This window comes from Heptranchias perlo, chromosome 8 (genome assembly GCF_035084215.1).
Source record: "Heptranchias perlo isolate sHepPer1 chromosome 8, sHepPer1.hap1, whole genome shotgun sequence".
NCBI classification, from domain to species: domain Eukaryota; kingdom Metazoa; phylum Chordata; class Chondrichthyes; order Hexanchiformes; family Hexanchidae; genus Heptranchias; species Heptranchias perlo.
This window is the reverse complement of record NC_090332.1, coordinates 70,503,430-70,525,044: the sequence shown is the minus strand read 5'-3', so window position 1 is coordinate 70,525,044 and position 21,615 is coordinate 70,503,430. Positions and strand designations below refer to the sequence as shown.

The following is a 21,615-nucleotide window of genomic DNA, read 5'->3' as shown; positions in this document are numbered from 1 at the left end:
CGCCCCCATTTCAGAGACCCGCCCCCATTTCAGAGACCCGCCCCCATTTCAGAGACCCGCCCCCATTTCAGAGACCCGCCCCCATTTCAGAGACCCGCCCCCATTTCAGAGACCCGCCCCCATTTCAGAGACCCGCCCCCATTTCAGAGACCCGCCCCCATTTCAGAGACCCGCCCCCATTTCAGAGACCCGCCCCCATTTCAGAGACCCGCCCCCATTTCAGAGACCCGCCCCCATTTCAGAGACCCGCCCCCATTTCAGAGACCCGCCCCCATTTCAGAGACCCGCCCCCATTTCAGAGACCCGCCCCCATTTCAGAGACCCGCCCCCATTTCAGAGACCCGCCCCCATTTCAGAGACCCGCCCCCATTTCAGAGACTCCGCCTCCATTTCAGAGACTTCGCCCCCCATTTCAGAGACTTCCCCCCCCATTTCAGAGACTTCCCCCCCCATTTCAGAGACTTCCCCCCCCATTTCAGAGACTTCCCCCCCCATTTCAGAGACTTCCCTCCCATTTCAGACTTCCCCCCGTGTCAGAGACTGCACTCCCATGTCAGAGACTCCACCCCCATTTCAGAGTCTTCCCCCCCCCCCCCCCCATTTCATACTCCCCCCATTTCAGACTCCCCCCATTTCAGAGTCTCCCTCCCATTTCAGAGATTCCCCCCATTTCAGAGAGATTCCCCCTGCCATTTCAGAGACACGCCCCCCCATTTCAGACTCCTCCCATTTGAGAGTCTCCCCTGCATTTCAGAGTCTCCCCCCCCATTTCAGAGACTCCTGCTCCCATTTCAGTGTCGCCCCCATTTCATAGACTCCCTCCCATTTCAGAGACATTTACCCCATTTCAGAGAGACTCCCCCTGCCATTTCAGAGGCACGCCCCCCCCATTTCAGACTCCCCCATTTCAGACTCTCCCCCCCATTTCAGAGACTCCACCCCCATTTCAGAGACTCCCCCCCCATTTCAGAGACTCCCCCCCATTTCAGAGTCTCCACCCCCCTATTTCAGAGTCTCCGCCCCCCCATTTCAGAGATTCCCTCCCCATTTCAGAGTCTCCCCCATTTCAGAGACTCCCCCCCATTTCAGAGTCTCCACCCCCCTTTTTCAGAGTCTCCACCCCCCTATTTCAGAGTCTCTGCCCCCCTATTTCAAAGACTCCGCCCCCATTTCAAAGACTCCGCCCCCATTTCAAAGACTCCGCCCCCATTTCAGAGACTCCGCCCCATTTCAGAGTCTCTGCCCCCCCATTTCAGAGACTCCACCCATTTCAGAGATTCCCTCTCCATTTCAGAGACTCTGCCCCCATTTCAGAGTCTCTGCCCCCTATTTCAGAGACTCCCCTCCCCCCCATTTCAGAGCCCCACTCATTTGCTGAGACCCCCCGATTCCCTAGCCCCCCCCCAATTCCCAACTCCCCTCCAGACTACACTCCATGCAGTCGCGGCTCTCAGCAGGTGATGTCACCGAGCCGGAAGCTTCTCCAATAGCAGCTGGTGATATCACGGAGCAGACTGTGGTGGGGGTGGGGGCAAGCACACTGTGGTGGGAAATTTAAATCACTAATCTCCTGGGTTGCTGGAGGCAGCACTCGGGGGAGGAACCCCTGATTTCGGGCATCTCCCAGTCATTCCGAGAAGGTTGGGAACCCTACTTTGATAGTGAGGGGAGTGGGGGGAGAGATGAATCAACAGGCAGGCATTAGCATTGCCAGCTTTAGTTGCATGTATTTATGGAGGTTTCATCACGTGAAGTATTGTGCTGTTGAATGTCTCTTGGCTTCTGTGTATTTAACTGAAGTTTTAACTACTTATTAGCTCCTGGGGCAGTCCCACTGCTTATGCCATGTGTAGCATGTGGGATGTTCTCACTATATAAATACAAGCTGTTAGCGCTGCTTTTTAAGCAAAATCAATGGCCATTAGCAATCATGTGACTGTTCATGTCACTTTCTAGTAATCTTACTGGCTGCTGCTGAACCTGTGACCAGTAACTCTGTGTTTGCTTGGACTCTGGGCAGCTCTCAGTATAGGCAAAGTATAAACATATGTACATGTTGCACCTGGTATTTTGTGTGGTAACCTTTGATACTATAATACCTGCTTTCACAGATTAGGATTTCATTTCTTTCCCCTCTCCCTTCACCCTTTCTCTTGCCCGCTCCCTTCCCCTCCTTTCCCCCTTCTCCCTGCCCTCCCCTTTCTCCTCACCCACCTTCAACTTTCCAGATTCTTGCTCCGGCTCTTGTTATTTGAACAATATGATCTCCAAGTCGTGAGATCCCTTGATAAAACCTTGTCGGTTGCCTGTCAGTATAGTCTTCTGAAAGTCTTGATTTGGCTCTTGGATAGACACAGTACTCGAAGTTACACGCCGACTGTTCAACATAATGGTTAAAAATAAAAGTCGGCTTTCTAAATCAACTGAGAAAATATAACTTTTGAGAACCTTAGTCAGGTTTTAAACTCTGATTTACTTAGCGACCAGAAATTTTTTACTGGTTGTGAATGCTTAAAAATTGCCCGTTAGAGGCAACTGAATAAAAGGGAATGTGTATTTTGGAAGTAATTGCGATTAACTGTCATTATTATAAATAAATCTAAGTATTGATAGAGGAGCATATTGAAAAGGTACACTAAGAAAAATTGCTGTGAATTGTTAAGAAACCTGTTGATAGATAATCTGCAGACTGAACACTTGAAAGATATACAGTTTCCGCATCAGAGTGATATTTTGTTTTGTTTCAAAATTTTTCAGGCTTTGCTTCACTGAATCGATGAAATCCATGAAGAATGAATATAGTGAGTATTCTGACCCGCAGAAAAAAACACTCCAACAACTTCTCCATGGGTTGGAAAAGGCTCAGAAGGACGATATTCTTGCCTACAGCTTTGGACACTTAAACCATAAGAACCTGTGTAAAATATCGGGGCAGCAGGAAGGCTCGGTGTCATGGCAGAGTGCAAAAAAGCCCACTCCAATTGAGAAAGAGAAAATTGATGCGTCTATCCAGAAGTCAAGAGACATCAAAGTAAAGAAAATGACCGATGCATTAGTAGACTTCAGCCTGATGACAAGCATGGTACCAGTAATACGCACAACTAACTCCCTTGTCCTTGACGATCTTGACTGCACCAATGCTACAACTTCTCAGGATACCCCATGTAACCCAGTAACCCCACACACTGAGGCACAAATGCTACAGGATCATTTCATCAAAGAGGAATTGGAGCTATCCACTCTCATGCTCATAAAACCTCAGCTACAGAAGTGTGAAAAATCTCACACCAGGCCTGACCAGAGCCAGTTTGTTGAGTCTTACTTGGCTGGGCTGACGAGAAAGGATCAATTTAGTAAGCTACTCGAATTCGAGAAAAAAATCCTGATGAAGCAAGACCTTCTAGAAAGGGAGGCGATGTCTGGATACAAAGCAGTAGCGAAACATGAGCGGAAGCTAACTCGTGTAAGGGACAGTAGCATTTTGTTGGTGTGCTGAGATGACTAAAACCGCAACTGAAAGTCAAAATGGGGGAAAAACCAAATATGGGAGGGGGGTGGGAAAATCCATGGGTAAGCACCTCTAAGTGATGGTACATACCTGTTGAACTCCATTCTCCTTTAAATAACATAATATGCAGTATTTGTGTTGTTGAAGCCAAATTTATATAGTGTAAGATCTTTTTTGAACCTGGTGGGAAAGCAGATAGATTCCATTTTATCAGTGTGCGTTCCTTTTCCATTCTCTCCTAGGGAGCACAGCTTCAGTTTTTTGAGCCATCTTTTGTAATTTACATTTTCTACCTCAGACTTGGGCCATCCTGAAAACAGTTCAACCTTCACATACACTGAGGATTTTGCCAACATCCAAATGGGTAAAAAAAAATACTTGGGTACACTGTCCCTTTGAGGAATTTGCAACTCATGTGTTCTCGTGATCTTCCTCTGTGCTGTTATATAGAATGTAAGGAATCTTACAACACCAGGTTATAGTCCAACAGTTTTATTTGCTACACGTAACCCCACCAGCGAAAAAAGAGTTATCTGTTTTTAATACAACTGGTCATTCTCTCTCTTTCTCTTCCTTTTGAATGTTTCTCTCTCTCTCTCTGTCTGTCTTTGGGTTCAGACCGTTTGAATATTCAGTAGTCCTGTATTTACTGTCTCTCTGTCTGATCGCCTTGACAACGGGCAGTTGGAAAGATTATCTGTAATCACCAGGCATTGTTCTCTGACTATATATGCGATAACCTTCAAGGAATTCCACACTCACCTGACGAAGGAGAAAGCCTCCGAAAGCTTGTGATTTTCAAATAAAACTGTTGGACTATAACCTGGCGTTGTAAGATTCCTTACATTTGTCCACCCCAGTCCATCACCGGCATCTCCACATCACTGTTATATAGAAGGCCTCATCTGGGTCGTGATTTGGTTCAGGAGCCCAAGAAACAGTAATAGCACTGAAGCATAATTGAAAAGAAAACCAGAAGATTATCTCCCTCCAAAACACATCAAGGTAGAACGACGAACAAGAGTCGGCTAGGAGGGAGTTTAGAATGTGGATGCTCAACTTCACTCAAAGAATGAGGAAATCAACACCTACAACAACAACAACTGGCATCTAACCGACAATGTGGAAAGTTGCCCAGTTATGTCCTGACCACAAAAAGCAGGTCAAATCCAACACGACCAATTACTACCCCATCAGCCCACTCTCAATGATCGGTAAAGTGATGGAAGGTGTCGTCGACAGTGCTATCAAGCGGCACTTACTCACCAATAACCCGCTCACCAATGCTCAGTTTGGGTTCCACCAGGACTACTCTGCTCCAGACCTCATCACAGCCTTGGTCCAAACATGGACAAAAGAGCTGAATTCCAGAAGTGAGGTGAGAGTGACTGCCCTTTGCATCAAGGCAGCATTTGACTGAGTGTGGCGTCAAGGAGCCCTCGTAAAATTGAAGACAATGGGAATCAAGGGGAAAACTCTCCAATGGCTGGAATCATACCTAGCACAAAGGAAGATGGCCTCCAACAACCACTCCCAACTTCCTTTGTACTAGGTATGACTCCAGCCAGTGGAGAGTTTTCCCCCTGATTCCCATTGACTTCAATTTTACCAGGGCTCCTTGGTGCCACACTCAGTCAAATGCTGCCTTGATGTCAAGGGCAGTCACTCTTGCCTCTCCTCTGGAATTCAGCTCTTTTGTCCATCTTTGGACCAAGGCTGTAATGAGGTCTGGAGCCGAGTTTGTTGGAGGAACTCAAACTGAGCAACAGTGAGCAGGTTATTGGTGAGTACGTGCCGCTTGATAGCACTGTTGACGACATCTTCCATCACTTTGCTGATGTTTGAGAGTAGACTGATGGGCAGTAATTGGCCGGATTGGATTTGTCCTGCTTTTTGTGGACAGGACGTACCTGGGCAATTTTCCACATTGTCGGGTAGATGCAAGTGTTGTAGCTGTACTGGAACAGTTTGGCTAAAGGCGCAGCTAGTTCTGTAGCACAAGTCTTCAGCACCACAGCCGGGATGTTGTCGGGGCCCATAGTCTTTGCTGTATCCAGTGCACTCAGCCGTTTCTTGATATCACATGGAGTGAATCGAATTGGCTGAAGACTGGCTTCTGTGATGGTGGGGATATCGGGAGGAGGCCGAGATGAATCATCTACTCGGCACTTCTGGCTGAAGATGTTGCAAACGTTTCAGCCTTGTCTTTTGCACTCATGTGCTGGACTCTACCATCATTGAGGATGGGGATGTTTGCAGAGCCTCCTCCTCCTGTTAGTTGTTTAATTGTCCACAACCATTCATGAATGGATGTGGCAGGACTGCAGAGCTTTGATCTGATCCGTTGGTTGTGGAATCGCTTAGCTCTGTCTATAGCATTTGCTTCTGCTGTTTAGTATGCATGTAGTCCTGAGTTGTAGCTTCACCAGGTTGGCACCTCATTTTTAGGTACGCCTGGTGCTGCTCCTGGCATGCTCTTCTACACTCCTCATTGAACCAGGGTTGATCACCTGGCTTGTTGGTAATGGTAGAGTGAGGAATATGCCAGGCCATGAGGTTACAGATTGTGCTGGAATACAATTCTGCTGCTGCTGGTGGCCCACAGCGCCTCATGGATGCCCAGTTTTGAGCTGCTAGATCTGTTCTGAATCTATCCCAATTAGCACGGTGATAGTGCCACACAACACATTGGATGGTGTCCTCAGTGCGAAGACGGGACTTCATCTCCACGAGGACTGTGTGGTGGTTTGCTCACCATCTGCCGCAGGCCCAATCTGGCAGCTATGTCCTTCAGGACTCGGCCAGCTCGGTCAGCAGTGGTGCTACCGAGCCACTCTTGGTAATGGACGTTGAAGTCCCCCACCCAGAGTTCATTCTGTGCCCTTGCTACCCTCAGTACTTCCTCCAAGTGGTGCTCTACATGGAGGAGGACTGATTCATCAGCTGAGGGAGGACGGTAGGTGGTAATCAGCAGGAGGTTTCCTTTCCCATGTTTGACCTGATGCCATGAGATTTCATGGGGTCCTGAGTCAATGTTGAGGACTCCCAGGGCCACTCCCTCCTGACTGTATATCACTGTACCGCCACCTCTGGTCAGTCTGTCCTGCCGGTGGGACAGGACATACCCAGGGATGGTGATGGAAGAGTCTGGGACGTTGGCTGAAAGGTATAATTCTGTGAGTATGGCTATGTCAGGCTGTTGCTTGACTAGTCTGTGGGACAGCTCTCCCAATTTTGGCTCAAGTCCCCAGATGTTAGTGAGGAGGACTTTGCAGGGTCGACTGGGCTTGGTTTGCCTTTGTCGTGTCCGCTGCCGGGTGGTCCGTCTGGTTTTATTCTTATTATGACTTTTTTAGCGAGATTTTACAACTGAGTGGCTTGCTAGGCCATTTCAGAGGGCAATTAAGAATCAACCACATTGCTATGGGACTGGAGTCACATATAGGGCAGACCGGGTAAGGACAGCAAGTTTCCTTCCCTTAAGGACATTAGTGAAATCAGGGTACACACTGCAGCCACGGTGCGCCGGTGGTGAAAGGAGTGAATGTTTAGGGTGGTGAATGGGGTGCCAATCAAGCGGGCTGCTTTGTCCTGGACGTCATCATGTTGTTGGTGCTACACTCATTCAGGCAAGTTGAGAGTATTCCATCACACTCCTGACTTGTGCCTTGTAGATGATGGAAAGGCTTTAGGGAGTCAGGAGGTGAGGCACTCGCTGCAGAACACCCAGCCTCTGACCTGCTCTTGTAGCCACAGTATTTATGTGGCTGGTCCAGTTAAGTTTCTGGTCAATGGTGACCCCCAGGAGTTTGGTGGTGGGGCATTCGGCGATGGTTATGCCGTTAAATGTCAAGGGGAGGTGGTTAGACCCTCTCTTGTTGGAGATGGTCATTGCCTGGCACTTGTCTGGCACGAATGTTACTTGCCACTTATGAGCCCAAGCCTGGATGTTGTCCAGGTCGTGCTGCATGCGGGCACGGACTGCTTCATTGTCTGAGGGGTTGCGCGAATGGACCTGAACACTGCAATCATCAGCGAACATCTCCATTTCTGACCTTATGATGGAGAGAAGTTCATTGATGAAGCAGCTGAAGATGGTTTGGCCGAGGACACTGCCCTGAGGAACTCCTGCAGCAATGTCCTGGGGCTGAGATGATTGGCCTCGAACAACCACTACCATCTTCCGTTGTGCTAGGTATAACTCCAGCCACTGGAGAGTTTTTCCCCTGATTCCCATTGACTTCAATTTTACTAGGGCTCCTTGGTGCCACACTCGGTCAAATGCTGCCTTGATGTCAAGGACAGTCACTCTCACCTCACCTCTGGAATTCTGCTCTTTTGTCCATGTTTGGACCAAGGCTGTATTGTGGCCTGGAGCCGAGTAGTCATGGCGGAACCCAAACTGAGCATCGGTGAGCAGGTTTTGGTGAGTAAGTGCTGCTTGATAGCACTGTCAACGACACCTTCCATCACTTTGCTGATGATTGAGAGTAGACTGATGGGGCGGTAATTGGCCGGATTGGATTTGTCCTGCTTTTTTTGGACAGGACATACTTGGGCAATTTTCCACATTGTCGGGTAGATGCCAGTGTTGTAGCTGTACTGGAACAGCTTGGCTAGAGGCGCAGCTGGTTCTGGAGTTGGCCTTGCCAACGACGCCCACATCTCATGAATGAATAAAACAAAACACTTGCATTTATATCGCACCTTTAAAGTAGTAAAACGTCCCAAGGTGCTTCACAGGTGCGATATCAAACAAAATTTGTCACTGAGGAGATATCACGACAGGTGACCAAAAGCTTGGTAAAAGAGATAGGTTTTAAGGAGCTTCTTAATGGAGGAGAGACGGATAGAGAGGCAGAGCAGTTTAGGGAGGGAATTCCAGGGCTTAGGGCCTAGGCAGCTGAAGGCACAGCCGCCAATGGTGGAGTGATGAAAATCGGGGACATGCAAGAGGCCAGAATTGGAGGAGCGCAGAGATTAAGGTGGGTTGTAGGGCTGGAGGAGGTTTCAGAGATGGTCGGGGGGTGGGGGGGGGGGAACAGCAAGGCCATGGAGGGATTTGAAAACAAGGATGAGAATTTTTAAATTCGAGGCATTGCCGGACCCGGAGCCAATGTAGATCAGCGAGCACAGGGATGATGAGTGAACGGGACATGGTGTGAGTTAAGATGCCGGCAGCAGCGATACCAAATCTAATATTCTTCCTTATTCATTCAATATCCATAGATACAAATAGGAGTAAATGAATGCATTGGAAGAACAATGCTAGCAAATCTATTAATAAAAGAGACTGAAACTTTGAAAGACCCATGGACTCATAAGATCTGGCATTATTTGCTCCAAAGCAAATTCATGCCCTTCAAATAGAGACAACCTGAAGAATGCAAGTTTGTACATTCCAAATGACCTTAATGAAATAGGATAGCTTGGGGTGATGTCTCACTACCGTCCCACTAGATGGAGGTGTGCAGAAATTGTAGCAACCTGAAATTCTCGGCAAAGTCATAGACATGGTCCGACAGCTTCTGAAGATATAATGCAATCTCACTGGCAGATTCACACCAACAGAATGACATTTTAATGGGGCACCAGTGGTCAAAACAACTCCAGTTGATGTTGTAAGCTGTCAAAGTGAAGACTGTTGTCGAAAGCAGCAACATTGTCATTACTAACCCTTTGAGTTATTCTTTAAACCTGGCTCTGGCGCGCTTCTGTGTTAAACTGGCCAGGGTCGGTTAGCGCTGAGAGGAATTGAGCTTGGATACTGAAGTAGCCAGGATTGCCTTCCAGTGAATAAGTCAGTCATATTGAAGCTTTGTGCCGGTTTTGTGTTTTGACAAGTCGGGGGTGAAATTGGACACGACTGGAGACAAAAACGGGCTTTATTGCATATGTCGCCTGTTCTATGTCCTGTCCGATATTCAGTTCCACAGGGTGGGCTGTATCATAGGAGGTCGATGGGATACCGCCCGTTTTTGCACTGCCTTCCTGTGGTGTGCCAATAGGAGACAACTGTTGGGAGTTCTTCATTGGGAAGGATCTTTTGGAACTGGGCACACATTTTAAAGTCAGCTGCTTTGATATTGGCCAATGTCTAAACAAGGTTGATCGGAGCCGGTCCAACTGGGTCGGGTTGGAAGAGGCTGTAATTCAAGATAGATTGTGGGAATTGATGCAAGAACTTTGATGAATTCAACTATAACCGAAACCCTGTCGAAAAACTCAAAGCTCCTGTTGGTGTGTTTTAGGAGAACGGGAGACTGGAATTATTATGAATACAAAACAAAGAAACAATCAATGGCAATTTGAGCTTCTGGCGTGGGAGATAACAGAGATCAGCTATTGATAGGGGTGAGAAAAGGAACAAAGGGTGTGACTCTTGAAAGAATGGAGAGGATCATCTGACCACACAGGGAAGACATTTCTTAAAGGCACAGTGTTCTAAGGTCAAAGCAAAGATGGTGATATCCCGTATGTATCAGGAGGTGGATTGAATGATGAAGAATGTAAATTTCCACATTCCTGCCTCTTAGCATCTTTGTTTTGAGATGTAAAGCTTCCCCCTTCTTTTTCTCCCATTAGAAAATAAATTTTGATTTATTACTGCCTATACTGTCACTTGCAGTTGCTTCAACAGCCTAAAAGCCAGCTGTATATTTAAAATTTATTCTTGCTATATTTGTCAAAGTTTATTTCAGCAACTTCAGTGTTCAAACTCCTGCACCTAGTAAGTGTCCTTGTTTCTCTTATGACTAATCTCAGGTTTTACCACTGATTCCCTCTCCTTAAATTACAAATGTAGGAGCTGATGAAGATAGACAATGTTCCTGGACCAGACATGAGACGTCTTCAGGTCTTCAGTGATGTTTTTGAGGACATCTGCCGGGACTCAACAATATTTTGTGAAATCTTGAGAGAAATCAAGGTAATTTCCAGCATTGCACCATTAAACTTATTGTGCAGCATTTGTTGCTTGTGCTATGTGAAAATTAGAAATTAATATAGAGAATCATAATTTTACAACACTGAAGAGGCCCATCTTGCCTCTCTGAAGGAGCTATCTGCTTAGTCCCCTTTTCCTGCCCTTTCCTTACTCCATTTTAAATGCTCTTTTTGAATATTTAACTACTTCCCTTTTAAAAGCTATTATGGATTCTGCTTCCACCATTGTTTCTAATAGGCCATTCCAAGTCCTAACAACCTCTGCATTCAAAAAAAGACATGCTCCAAACCTCTCCTCTGGCAATGATCCTAAATTTATGCCCTCTAGTTACTGACTGACCAGTGATATGTTTTTTTCTCTATTTATCTTATCAAAACCCTTCATAATTTTGAACGCCTTTATCAGATCTCCTCTTAACCCTCTTGGTTTAAAGTGAACAGATACTCAGTTACTCTAAACTCTCCTCATAACTAAACTCTCTTCATGGGTATCATTCCAGTAATCCTCTGCACCCTCTCCATGGCCTTGACAGTCATCTTAAAGTAAGGCACCCAAAACCGGACACAATATTCTAACTGCGACCGAACCAATGATTTGTATAGGTTTAACGTTACTTCTTTGCTTTGGTGCTTTATATAGAGGATCGCATATGCATTTTTTAAATAGCTTTATCGACTTGCCCTACCACTTTTATAGATTTCCTTATCTGAACCCCTAACTCTCTTTCTCTGCTACTCCTTTTAAAATGTTACCACTTAATGTATATTTTCTTTGCACTGTTCTTTCTCCTGAAATGTTTTATCTTGTACTTTCTCATGTTAAATTCCATCTGACACCTGATCTGCCCAATCTTGCAAAACTGTTCCTGGACGTAAGGTTCCTTTCTATAATAACCTTTTCTACATTTTGTTTTCAAAACCATGCCAATTACCGTTCACTTTTGTCACACCGCTGAAAATTGCACCATGTTCCTGGTCATACCATGGCAGTAAAATGTTTCCATGAGTAAATATCACAAAAAAATTTCCTCCTGAGGTAATTTTTGAGATGAAATTTAAAATGTTTTTTGAGTTACACTGCTGGACTAAGTATTTCCTATGTATAGTATTGTCTCTGTTTCAAGTGCCCGTACCATTAGATCTACTTGACCTATGCTTGTTCACCTCCCATGGGAGAATAAATAAATTGTGAGAGTGCATGATGATAAATTGTACATGGTCTCTTGGAAGGAGTGGGCTTGATAAGCCGAATGGCTTTTCCGACTTCCATACATTCTTAACTATAAGCACAAAAACTATTGATTATCAATCTTTGAAATTTTGTCAATCCCTTTATAACTTCTCCATCGATCATTATTCAAATACTATGTCGTCCTTAATGAGTTTCTGAATAAAGATTAACGTGTAAAATGTGAGACTGCCATTTGAGAGATTGTAATCCTTTTACATTTCCTTCTTAGACTTTCCTACTGCACCCACTTCCTGTTCAAATAATGCATACAATCACACTTGTAAATGGACCCTTGCAGTTTTACTGAAACACATCATAATAACCCCAATAATCATAATCAAACCTGCATGCGGTCCCAGTAGATGGAATTTAGTCTGTTTCACCAAATATTTTGAAAGGGTCTAATCTATCCTAATCTGGAGGCTGCTATCTACAAAACTGATGCCATCTGTATTGCCGATAATTATAATATAGATATGAAGAGCTATCTGCAAGGACATATAGAATATATTCTTTAAAGTTTAAAAATGAAAGTTATTAAGTGTGTAAATATTGCTTTTAATGCCACGCCTACTGTGGAAAGTTTTTTTGTAGTGTTTGCTTTATCCACATAGGTGGGTGACACCTGTTAAGAACTCAAGAAACTCTTCACACCAAAATACATCTCATCCATATTGTCATTAAAGGCTCTTTTTTTTAAGTTTAGGAATCTGTTTGGAATGGATGATTACTCCAGATGGAGACCAAGTTGTTTCAAGCTTGTAGGTTTTGAGACTTGTGTCCAAACAGTTCTCCTTCATGTTTCCGAATCCCTAGACAGGCAACAGAAGTGCTTTCTCCTGTCCATGTGAGGTGGACTTGCAATTCCAGGAAGGGAGGACTCCATCCTATATAACAAATTATCTATCTCTATATGTTATTAAAAAAGATAGTATAAATCTGATTAAAGATCTTGGGCACTAAATTGGGCCGTGTAGCGCTCGTTGTTTCCGCACTACATGGCCTCTCTGACATCCAAGATGGCGTCTGCGATGCGCACACATGCTTCCTGCGTGACATGCGCCGGACACCATCTTGGTATAGGAGCTAGCGCATGCGCAAATTTCGAACGCTGGAAGCATGTAAAGTAGGGGGAAAATGTGTGTAATCATTGTGCAAAGCTGATTTAAAGTGATGCACACCATTTTCGACCTTAATGCTCAACTCAACCCACAGTCTTATCCCCGACCATCTAAACGTTTCTTACAGTGCCTGAAGGACCCCCCCCCCCCACCAACGCTATTTAAAAGGGCCATGCAGGTGTTGCAGGTTAGTTGCTGGATTATTGCTTCTGGCTGCTGGAAGAGTAGGAAGTGTTTCTTGAAGCTCCCTATTCTTACTGAGAGTTCCTACACTGCTTTGGCAGGTACTGCCTTACGGGTCAGAAAGTTACAACCCTGGTTGAACAACATTACTGCCAACCATGGGCAGTCTGCTAGGGCTCCCGCTGGGCATTGAGCATGACTGGGAGCATGCAGAGAGGCCACGGGCAGCAGGTCAAGCTGCGAGGAGATGGAGGACGAGGAGGCGCAGGGCACTGAGCAGGAGGCCCTACCCAATGAGGGCCTTCCGGGATCAATTCTCTTACCTCAACATGACCGAGGAGGATCGCATCTGTCGCCTGAGGTTCACTAAGGAAGACGTCACCGAGATCTGTCAACTGGAGCGGCCACAACTGCAGCCTCAGAGCAGGGCGAGGACAGCATTGCCTGTGGCTGTGAAGGTCACCGTGGCGTTGAATTTCTACGGCTCAGGAGTATTTCAGACCTCTGCTGGCGACATGTGCAACATCTTGCAGTATGCACTGCACTGCTGCATAAGGGAGGTCACAGGCGCACTGTACCACATGAGGAACTGGTTCATCACCTTCCCTCTCAACAGACAAGCGGAATGAGCGAGCACAGGGGTTCGCCCGTATTGCTGGCTTCCCCATGATGCAGAGTACCATTGACTGCACACATATTGCCCTGCGTGCCCCGCACATCAACTCGGCTCTCTTCATCAACTGAAATGGCTTCCACTCCCTCAACGTGCAGCTGGTGTGTGCGACCACACGCATCGCATCATGAAGGTCGATGCCTGCTACCCCGGGAGTAGTCACGACGCTTTTGTCATGCGGCAGTCCAATGTGCCAGCTATCTTTTACCCGACTCGGCAAGTCAAAGGCAGGCTACTGGGCGACAAGGGCTATCCCCTCTCGACGTGGCTCATGACAGGTATCCAAGCACACGTGCACAGCATGCCTATAATGAGAGCCATGCTACCACACGCAACATCGTGGAGTGCACCATAGACCTCCTCAAACAACGCTTCCGCTGCCTAGACCGGTCTGGAGGAGCCCTGCAGTACTCCCCTGAGCGGGTGGGCAGATTCGTGGTGGTCTGCTGCATGCTGCACAGCCTTGCCATCATGAGGGACCAGCCTTTGCCACCAATGATTGCAGAAGACCCTGAGTCAGAGGTGGAGGAGGAGGAGGCTGAGGAGGAAGAGGTGGAGGAGCAGGAGGAGGAAGAGGCTGAGGAGGAGGAGGAGGAGGAGGAGGAGGGGGTGGAGCCGGAGTCGGAAGAGGGAGTGGAGGAAGACGCAAGGGTGCAGCAGGAACCACACACCTTGTCTGCAAGGGCTGTGCGTGCTCGCCTGATCCGTGCCCACTATCAATAATTTGAACTACATCCCCCAATTCACCAACAGTCCTACATTCCCCACCTTTCCGCTGCCACAAGACAATCAAATCGCCCTCCATCTGATTACACATTGGTGTCCCTCTCAGCTCATTGCATAAATAAAAACCACCACCAAATGCAAAATCAAACTCTCATTTATTGATTAATAAATGAAATTATGCAAACATAACAGAACTATTCACCCTTGTGCATTCCCTTAGTGCCTGTTGTTCGTGTGCTTTTACCTATCCTAGTGCTCCTACGAGGTGCTTCCCCAGTGGCTGGAGCATGGGTGGTGAAAGGCTGCTGGCCTTCAATGGAGGAACGTGCAGATGGCCTTGTAGGACGATCTTGAGCAGCTCTGGGCCAGAGTGCCCGGCTTCAGACTCCACCATCTAAGCATGGGCTGCAGCAGTCTGGCCTGGCTGGCCGAGGCAACAACAGGGGCACTGGCAGATTGGCAGGGTGGGAGCAGGAACGCTGTCGTCCTGAGAGAGAACAGCAGGTCCGAGTGCCATGATGCCACTGCCACTGTCCCGGAGCGGCGCCTCAGCAATCCTGGTGATCGGCTGGAGAACGGATTCCTGGAGTGCTGTGACGCTCTGGAAGCCCCGTTCCACAGTGGTCCCCAGAGCCACGATAGCAGCAGTCTGAGCTTCCAAGGCAGCAGTCTGAGCTGCAAATGCAGCAGTCAGACTTTGAATGGCAGATGTTTGTGCTGCAATGGATGCTGTGACATCAGTCATGGTGGGTTCCACAGGTGCGCTGATAGAGGTGACCACCCATTCCATGTTGGAAAGGATGGGCTCCAAGCTCTGCGCAAAGCCCTGTGCCAAGTTGGAGCTGGACTCCTCCATGCCCCTTCTCATTGTGCGCAGACTTTCTGGCAGGCTTTCCAGTGCCCCAAGTATTTGTTGGTGTACGCCCATCAGCCGTCTTCTGTAGCCTGGCCCATCGAAGTCCTCATCTAACTCCTCTGCAGCAGAACTGGTGAGCGACCTTGCCCCCCGACGAACTGGCACCTGTGGTATCCGTTCCCTCCGCCCCGGCTCCTGCGCACTTGTGCGCGGTGTCTCACCACGTGCAGATCCCTCCTCTAACCTAATCTCTAAAGGATGAGCGGTGTCAGTCTCTGAGCTGGTGGAAGCAAGTGTCAGATCGAGTGATGGTGTGGCTTCAGTGTTGGCCTCCTCCTCCTCCTCCTCCTCCTTGGGTGCCGTCACGTGTTCTTGGGTATCTGCAATGACAAAGGGAATCATGTTGAGCTGCTGAGTGGGGAGAGGAGCAAGTAAGAGGTGCGTGCTGGCAGCATGTGCAGCACGTAAGTCAGAAAAGATTTTGGCAGGAGGGAGATGTGGAAAAAGAGAATTAGATATGCAGAGACCCTCTTCACCGGGACCTCCAGCGCGGCACGTTGTGACGGCTGCAGCGACAGCCCGCCCAATGATCCAAAGCACCGTCTCCTCAAGGGGGGTGAGGACATGCAAACGTGCCCGTCCAGCCTCAGGTCCCTCCTGCTGCTCGGTGTTATACGCCACCTTCTCCTGCAAGGCAGAGGACAGTGTGTCAGTGAGTGTCCTGCAAGGTGTGTGGGTGATGTGCCTGTCATGGACGAATACCTGCCAGTTTGTGTGACTTGTGAGTGGTGGTTGTGTGGCCTGCAAGTGTGGTACTATGTGCGGGTGAGATGCAGCATGCTGAGTGCAGCATTGCATATGGATGGGCAGTGTTTGTTGGTGGGTGGGTGGGTGACTGGAGGTGTCATGTGTGGAGCATTGGTGCAGTTGGTAGGATGTGCCACTTGACACTTGCATTTACTCACCTTGACCACTCGTGTCAAATCATTAAACTTCTTCCGGCACTGCACCCATGTGCGTGGTGCAATGCTGCTAGCATTCACCTCCTGCGCCACAGCCTGCCAATGCCTGCGCAGCTGTAGTCTGGAGGGTCTCCAGCTGCCCTGCGGGTACATGCTGGCCCTCCTTTGGTCCAAGCCTTCCACCAGGGCCTCGAGAGCATCATCGGAGAAGCATGGAGCCCTCTCTCTTGCCAGTGCAGCTACTCTCATGGCCATTTTCCCTCCTGCAGGTAAGCTGTGTACCTGCTGATGACGTGCGCTGTGCATGCCCCATTTCCAACTTCCTCATTCTCTGTGTAGTCTCTAAGCAGCGAGGGCTGCGCGTGCTGCACGGAGATTTCATGGTAAGTAGCAGGCAGCACGAAGTTCACTATGCTGCCTGCATGGGGTCTGTCGGGCGCGGGGTGGTAGCGCATCGCACTACCATCGCCCAGAATTATCCAATTTCTGTCTGCACCCTCTTCCTGTCTGTGTAATTTGACTTTGTCACATTTGTGTCACACTTTTTCTATCAACTTTTACCATTATCATTTCCTAGGCCCACATTTATAATGGGTTTTCGCTATGTAAACTCATCACATTATGCAATTCGGTTCCAGGTTCATTCGAACAGCTCAAAATGTTTTCTGAATTTTAAAAAAATTGCCATTTTATTCCTCAGTAACTGAAACTTCGAATATCTTGGAATTGATACTTTTGCCCAGAGTTATGACTCTGAGAGTTTGAATTATGCAGTCTGAGCATGTGCAGTGTACCTAACTCCCCAGGATGCATCAGTACCATTCAGTCAGCTACACTAATATAATACTTTTCTTTTAGCACTTTACGCTCTGTAGCTTTTTTTCAAATAATTTTGAAAAACAAGTAGACAAATTGCAAAGACTTTATTGAGGTACAATCGATATAGAGTGTTTTCTGTTAAAACGGAGGCAATGTGTGTTTGAGAGAGAAAAGTGATAGTGTTCTCATTATCCATGTGTTGTAGCTTTTGTGTTGCAGAAATGTTAGAAAGAGAATTAACCTGAAAGAGAAAGAATGTGTGTCTTCATTTAATGTTACTTAAATTTCCCCAAAACACACACCACAACACGAGGGGTGGGGGGAGAAAAAAAGTGTGTGTGTATTTCTTCATTTAAAGTTGCTTCGGTTTGAAAAAAAAAGTCTAGTTCAATTTTGAAGCTAACAAATTATCACCTGTGTTTTTTGACAATTAGAAATGGTCAATACCAACTGGTTACACTTGTGAGATGGATGTGGAGATGCCGGTGATGGACTGGGGTTGACAATTGTAAACAATTTTACAACACCAAGTTATAGTCCAGCAATTTTATTTTAAATTCACAAGCTTTCGGAGACTTCCTCCTTCCTCAGGTAAATGTTCAGGAGCTCCTCGAAGCCTACGCATTTATACATATAGAACAATACATGGTGTTTACAGAATGCCCCTGCAACTGCCCGTTGCCAAGGCAATCACCGTGTTCAGACAGAGAGGTGTCACCTGCAGAACCCCCGAATACACATTCAACAAAAAAACAAACAGGAAAAAAAACAGAGAGAGGCAGAAACATCCGGAAGGCAGAGAAAGCCAGCAAATGACCCATTATATTAAAAACAGATAACATTTGTTCGCTGGTGGGGTAACGTGTAGCGTGACATAAACCCAAGATCCCGGTTGAGGCCGTCCTCATGGGTGCGGAACTTGGCTATCAATTTCTGCTCGACGATTTTGCGTTGTCGTGTGTCTCGAAGGCCGCCTTGGAGTACGCTTACCCGAAGGTCGGTGGATGAATGTCCATGACTGCTGAAGTGTTCCCCGACTGGGAGGGAACCCTCCTGTTTGGCGATTGTTGCGCGGTGTCCGTTCATCCGTTGTCGCAGCGTCTGCATGGTCTCGCCAATGTACCATGCTCTGGGGCATCCTTTCCTGCAACGTATGAGGTAGACAACGTTGGCCGAGTCACAGGAGTATGAACCATGCACCTGGTGGGTGGTGTCCTCTCGTGTGATGGTGGTATCTGTGTCGATGATCTGGCATGTCTTGCAGAGGTTACCGTGGCAGGGTTGTGTGGTGTCGTGGACGCTCTTCTCTTGAAAGCTAGGTAATTTGCTGCGAACGATGGTCTGTTTGAGGTTGGGTGGCTGTTTAAAGGCGAGTAGTGGAGGTGTGGGGATGGCCATAGCGAGGTGTTTGTCCTCATTGATGACATGTTGAAGGCTGCGGAGAACATGGCGTAGTTTCTCCGCTCCGGGGAAGTACTGGACGACAAAGGGTACTCTGTTGGTTGCGTCCCGTGTTAGTCTCCTGAGGAGGTCTATGCGATTTTTTGCTGTGGCCCGTCGGAACTGTCGATCGATGAGTCGAGCGTCATATCCCGTTCTTACTAGGGCGTCTTTCAGCGTCTGTAGGTGTCCATTGCGTTCCTCCTCGTCTGAGCAGACCCTGTGTATTTGCAGGGCCTGTCCATAGGGGATGGCCTCTTTGACGTGGTTAGGGTGGAAGCTGGAAAAGTGGAGCATCGTGAGGTTGTCCGTGGGCTTGCGGTAGAGTGAGGTGCTGAGGTGCCCGTCTTTGATGGAGATTCGTGTGTCATACAGAACAGAACAGACTATTGCAAAGAAGCATACCGACAACTGGACAACCAGGAACACTACAGACGTTACCCGCAGATCCGACCAAAGAACACACCCACCAGCTCAACAAACTGATCAAGACCTTCGATCCAGACCTTCAAAGCATCCTACGCACTCTCATCCCACGTAATCCCCGCGTGGGAGACTTCTACTGCCTCCCAAAGATACACAAAGCCAACACACCCGGACGTCCCATCGTATCAGGCAACGGAACCCTGTGCGAGAACCTCTCTGGATACATCGAGGGCATCCTGAAACCCATCGTACAGGGAACCCCCAGCTTCTGTCGCGACACTACAGACTTCCTACAAAAACTCAGTACCCACGGACCAGTTGAACCAGGAACACTTCTCACCACGATGGACGTCTCGGCACTATACACCAGTATCCCCCATGATGACGGCATCGCTGCGACAGCATCAATACTCAACACCAACAACAGCCAATCTCCGGAAGCCATCCTACAACTCATCCGCTTCATCCTGGATCACAATGTCTTCACCTTCGATAACCAGTTCTTTACCCAAACACACGGAACAGTCATGGGGACCAAATTCACACCCCAATACGCCAACATTTTCATGCACAAGTTCGAGCAGGACTTCTTCACTGCACAAGACCTCCAACCAACACTATACACCAGATACATCGACGACATTTTCTTTCTATGGACCCACGGCAAGGAATCACTAAAGAGACTACACGATAACATCAACAAGTTCCATCCCACCATCAAGCTCACCATGGACTACTCCTCAGAATCAGTTTCTTTCTTGGACACACGAATCTCCATCAAAGACGGGCACCTCAGCACCTCACTCTACCGCAAGCCCACGGACAACCTCACGATGCTCCACTTTTCCAGCTTCCACCCTAACCACGTCAAAGAGGCCATCCCCTATGGACAGGCACTGCAAATACACAGGGTCTGCTCAGACGAGGAGGAACGCGATGGACACCTACAGATGCTGAAAGACGCCCTAGTAAGAACGGGATATGACGCTCGACTCATCGATCGACAGTTCCGACGGGCCACAGCAAAAAATCGCATAGACCTCCTCAGGAGACTAACACGGGACGCAACCAACAGAGTACCCTTTGTCGTCCAGTACTTCCCCGGAGCGGAGAAACTACGCCATGTTCTCCGCAGCCTTCAACATGTCATCAATGAGGACAAACACCTCGCTATGGCCATCCCCACACCTCCACTACTCGCCTTTAAACAGCCACCCAACCTCAAACAGACCATCGTTCGCAGCAAATTACCTAGCTTTCAAGAGAAGAGCGTCCACGACACCACACAACCCTGCCACGGTAACCTCTGCAAGACATGCCAGATCATCGACACAGATACCACCATCACACGAGAGGACACCACCCACCAGGTGCATGGTTCATACTCCTGTGACTCGGCCAACGTTGTCTACCTCATACGTTGCAGGAAAGGATGCCCCAGAGCATGGTACATTGGCGAGACCATGCAGACGCTGCGACAACGGATGAACGGACACCGCGCAACAATCGCCAAACAGGAGGGTTCCCTCCCAGTCGGGGAACACTTCAGCAGTCATGGACATTCATCCACCGACCTTCGGGTCAGCGTACTCCAAGGCGGCCTTCGAGACACACGACAACGCAAAATCGTCGAGCAGAAATTGATAGCCAAGTTCCGCACCCATGAGGACGGCCTCAACCGGGATCTTGGGTTCATGTCATGCTACACGTTACCCCACCAGCGAACAAATGTTATCTGTTTTTAATATAATGGGTCATTTGCTGGCTTTCTCTGCCTTCCGGATGTTTCTGCCTCTCTCTGTTTTTTTTCCTGTTTGTTTTTTTGTTGAATGTGTATTCGGGGGTTCTGCAGGTGACACCTCTCTGTCTGAACACGGTGATTGCCTTGGCAACGGGCAGTTGCAGGGGCATTCTGTAAACACCATGTATTGTTCTATATGTATAAATGCGTAGGCTTCGAGGAGCTCCTGAACATTTACCTGAGGAAGGAGGAAGTCTCCGAAAGCTTGTGAATTTAAAATAAAATTGCTGGACTATAACTTGGTGTTGTAAAATTGTTTACAATTGTGAGATGGAGGGAGAGAAAGTGACAGAGAAAGATAGAGATGGAGAGAAAGGTTTCTTTACCCATTCTAATTTGCTTTCTTTTTCTTTTACAAAAAGTTGCATTTTGAAAGCAATCAAAGCCTCTTTTGAGGGAAACAGGAAGAAAGGGGAGGAGAAAAACTGGTTGAGGGTCAGAGGCCTCGCTCCTTGGGAGAGTGAGTGGGGGTGGGGTGAGGTGAGAGAATCCTCTGCCCTCCCTTCCCTCTCTCCCATCTTCTCCCCCTTTCCTCCACACCCTTCACCTTTCCCCCTCTACTCTATCTTTCCTCTTCTCCTCCGTCCTGTCTCTCTCCCACTCCCCTTTGCCCCTCTCCCCTCCCCTTTTCCAGTCTCCCTTAAAGCAACCAAATCGTTGGTTTAGACATTAGTGCATTGTTACTACAGTTTAATCCCCATTAAATGCTGCACTTCATTTCTGTTTTTACTTTTTGTGGATTTCTTCTGAATCTGCGTCCCTCAGGCTGAATACGATGTGTACCTCACGTCGCTCTTGGAGTCCCTGCCAACGGATCGACACAAGGTAATGTGTTTTAAAAATGAAACTCTTCAAATGTGCCTAGATGTTGGGAAACTTTTGGAAAGAAATCAAAGTTGAAACTGTAAGACACAGTATTTTAGG

General features: G+C 47.7%; 1 protein-coding gene across 1 annotated transcript in view; it reads left to right on the top strand.

Annotated features, from left to right (window-relative positions):
* The window catches only part of LOC137324223 (uncharacterized protein C6orf118-like), a 55,331-nt gene that overhangs the window by 11,444 nt on the left and 22,272 nt on the right, over positions 1 to 21,615 (top strand). The window contains exons 2-4 of the mRNA XM_067988363.1: positions 2,758 to 3,463; positions 10,314 to 10,436; positions 21,457 to 21,516. Coding sequence (XP_067844464.1) covers positions 2,777 to 3,463; positions 10,314 to 10,436; positions 21,457 to 21,516 — 870 coding nt within the window. The 5' untranslated portion in view covers positions 2,758 to 2,776. The remainder of the gene's footprint in view (positions 1 to 2,757; positions 3,464 to 10,313; positions 10,437 to 21,456; positions 21,517 to 21,615) is intronic.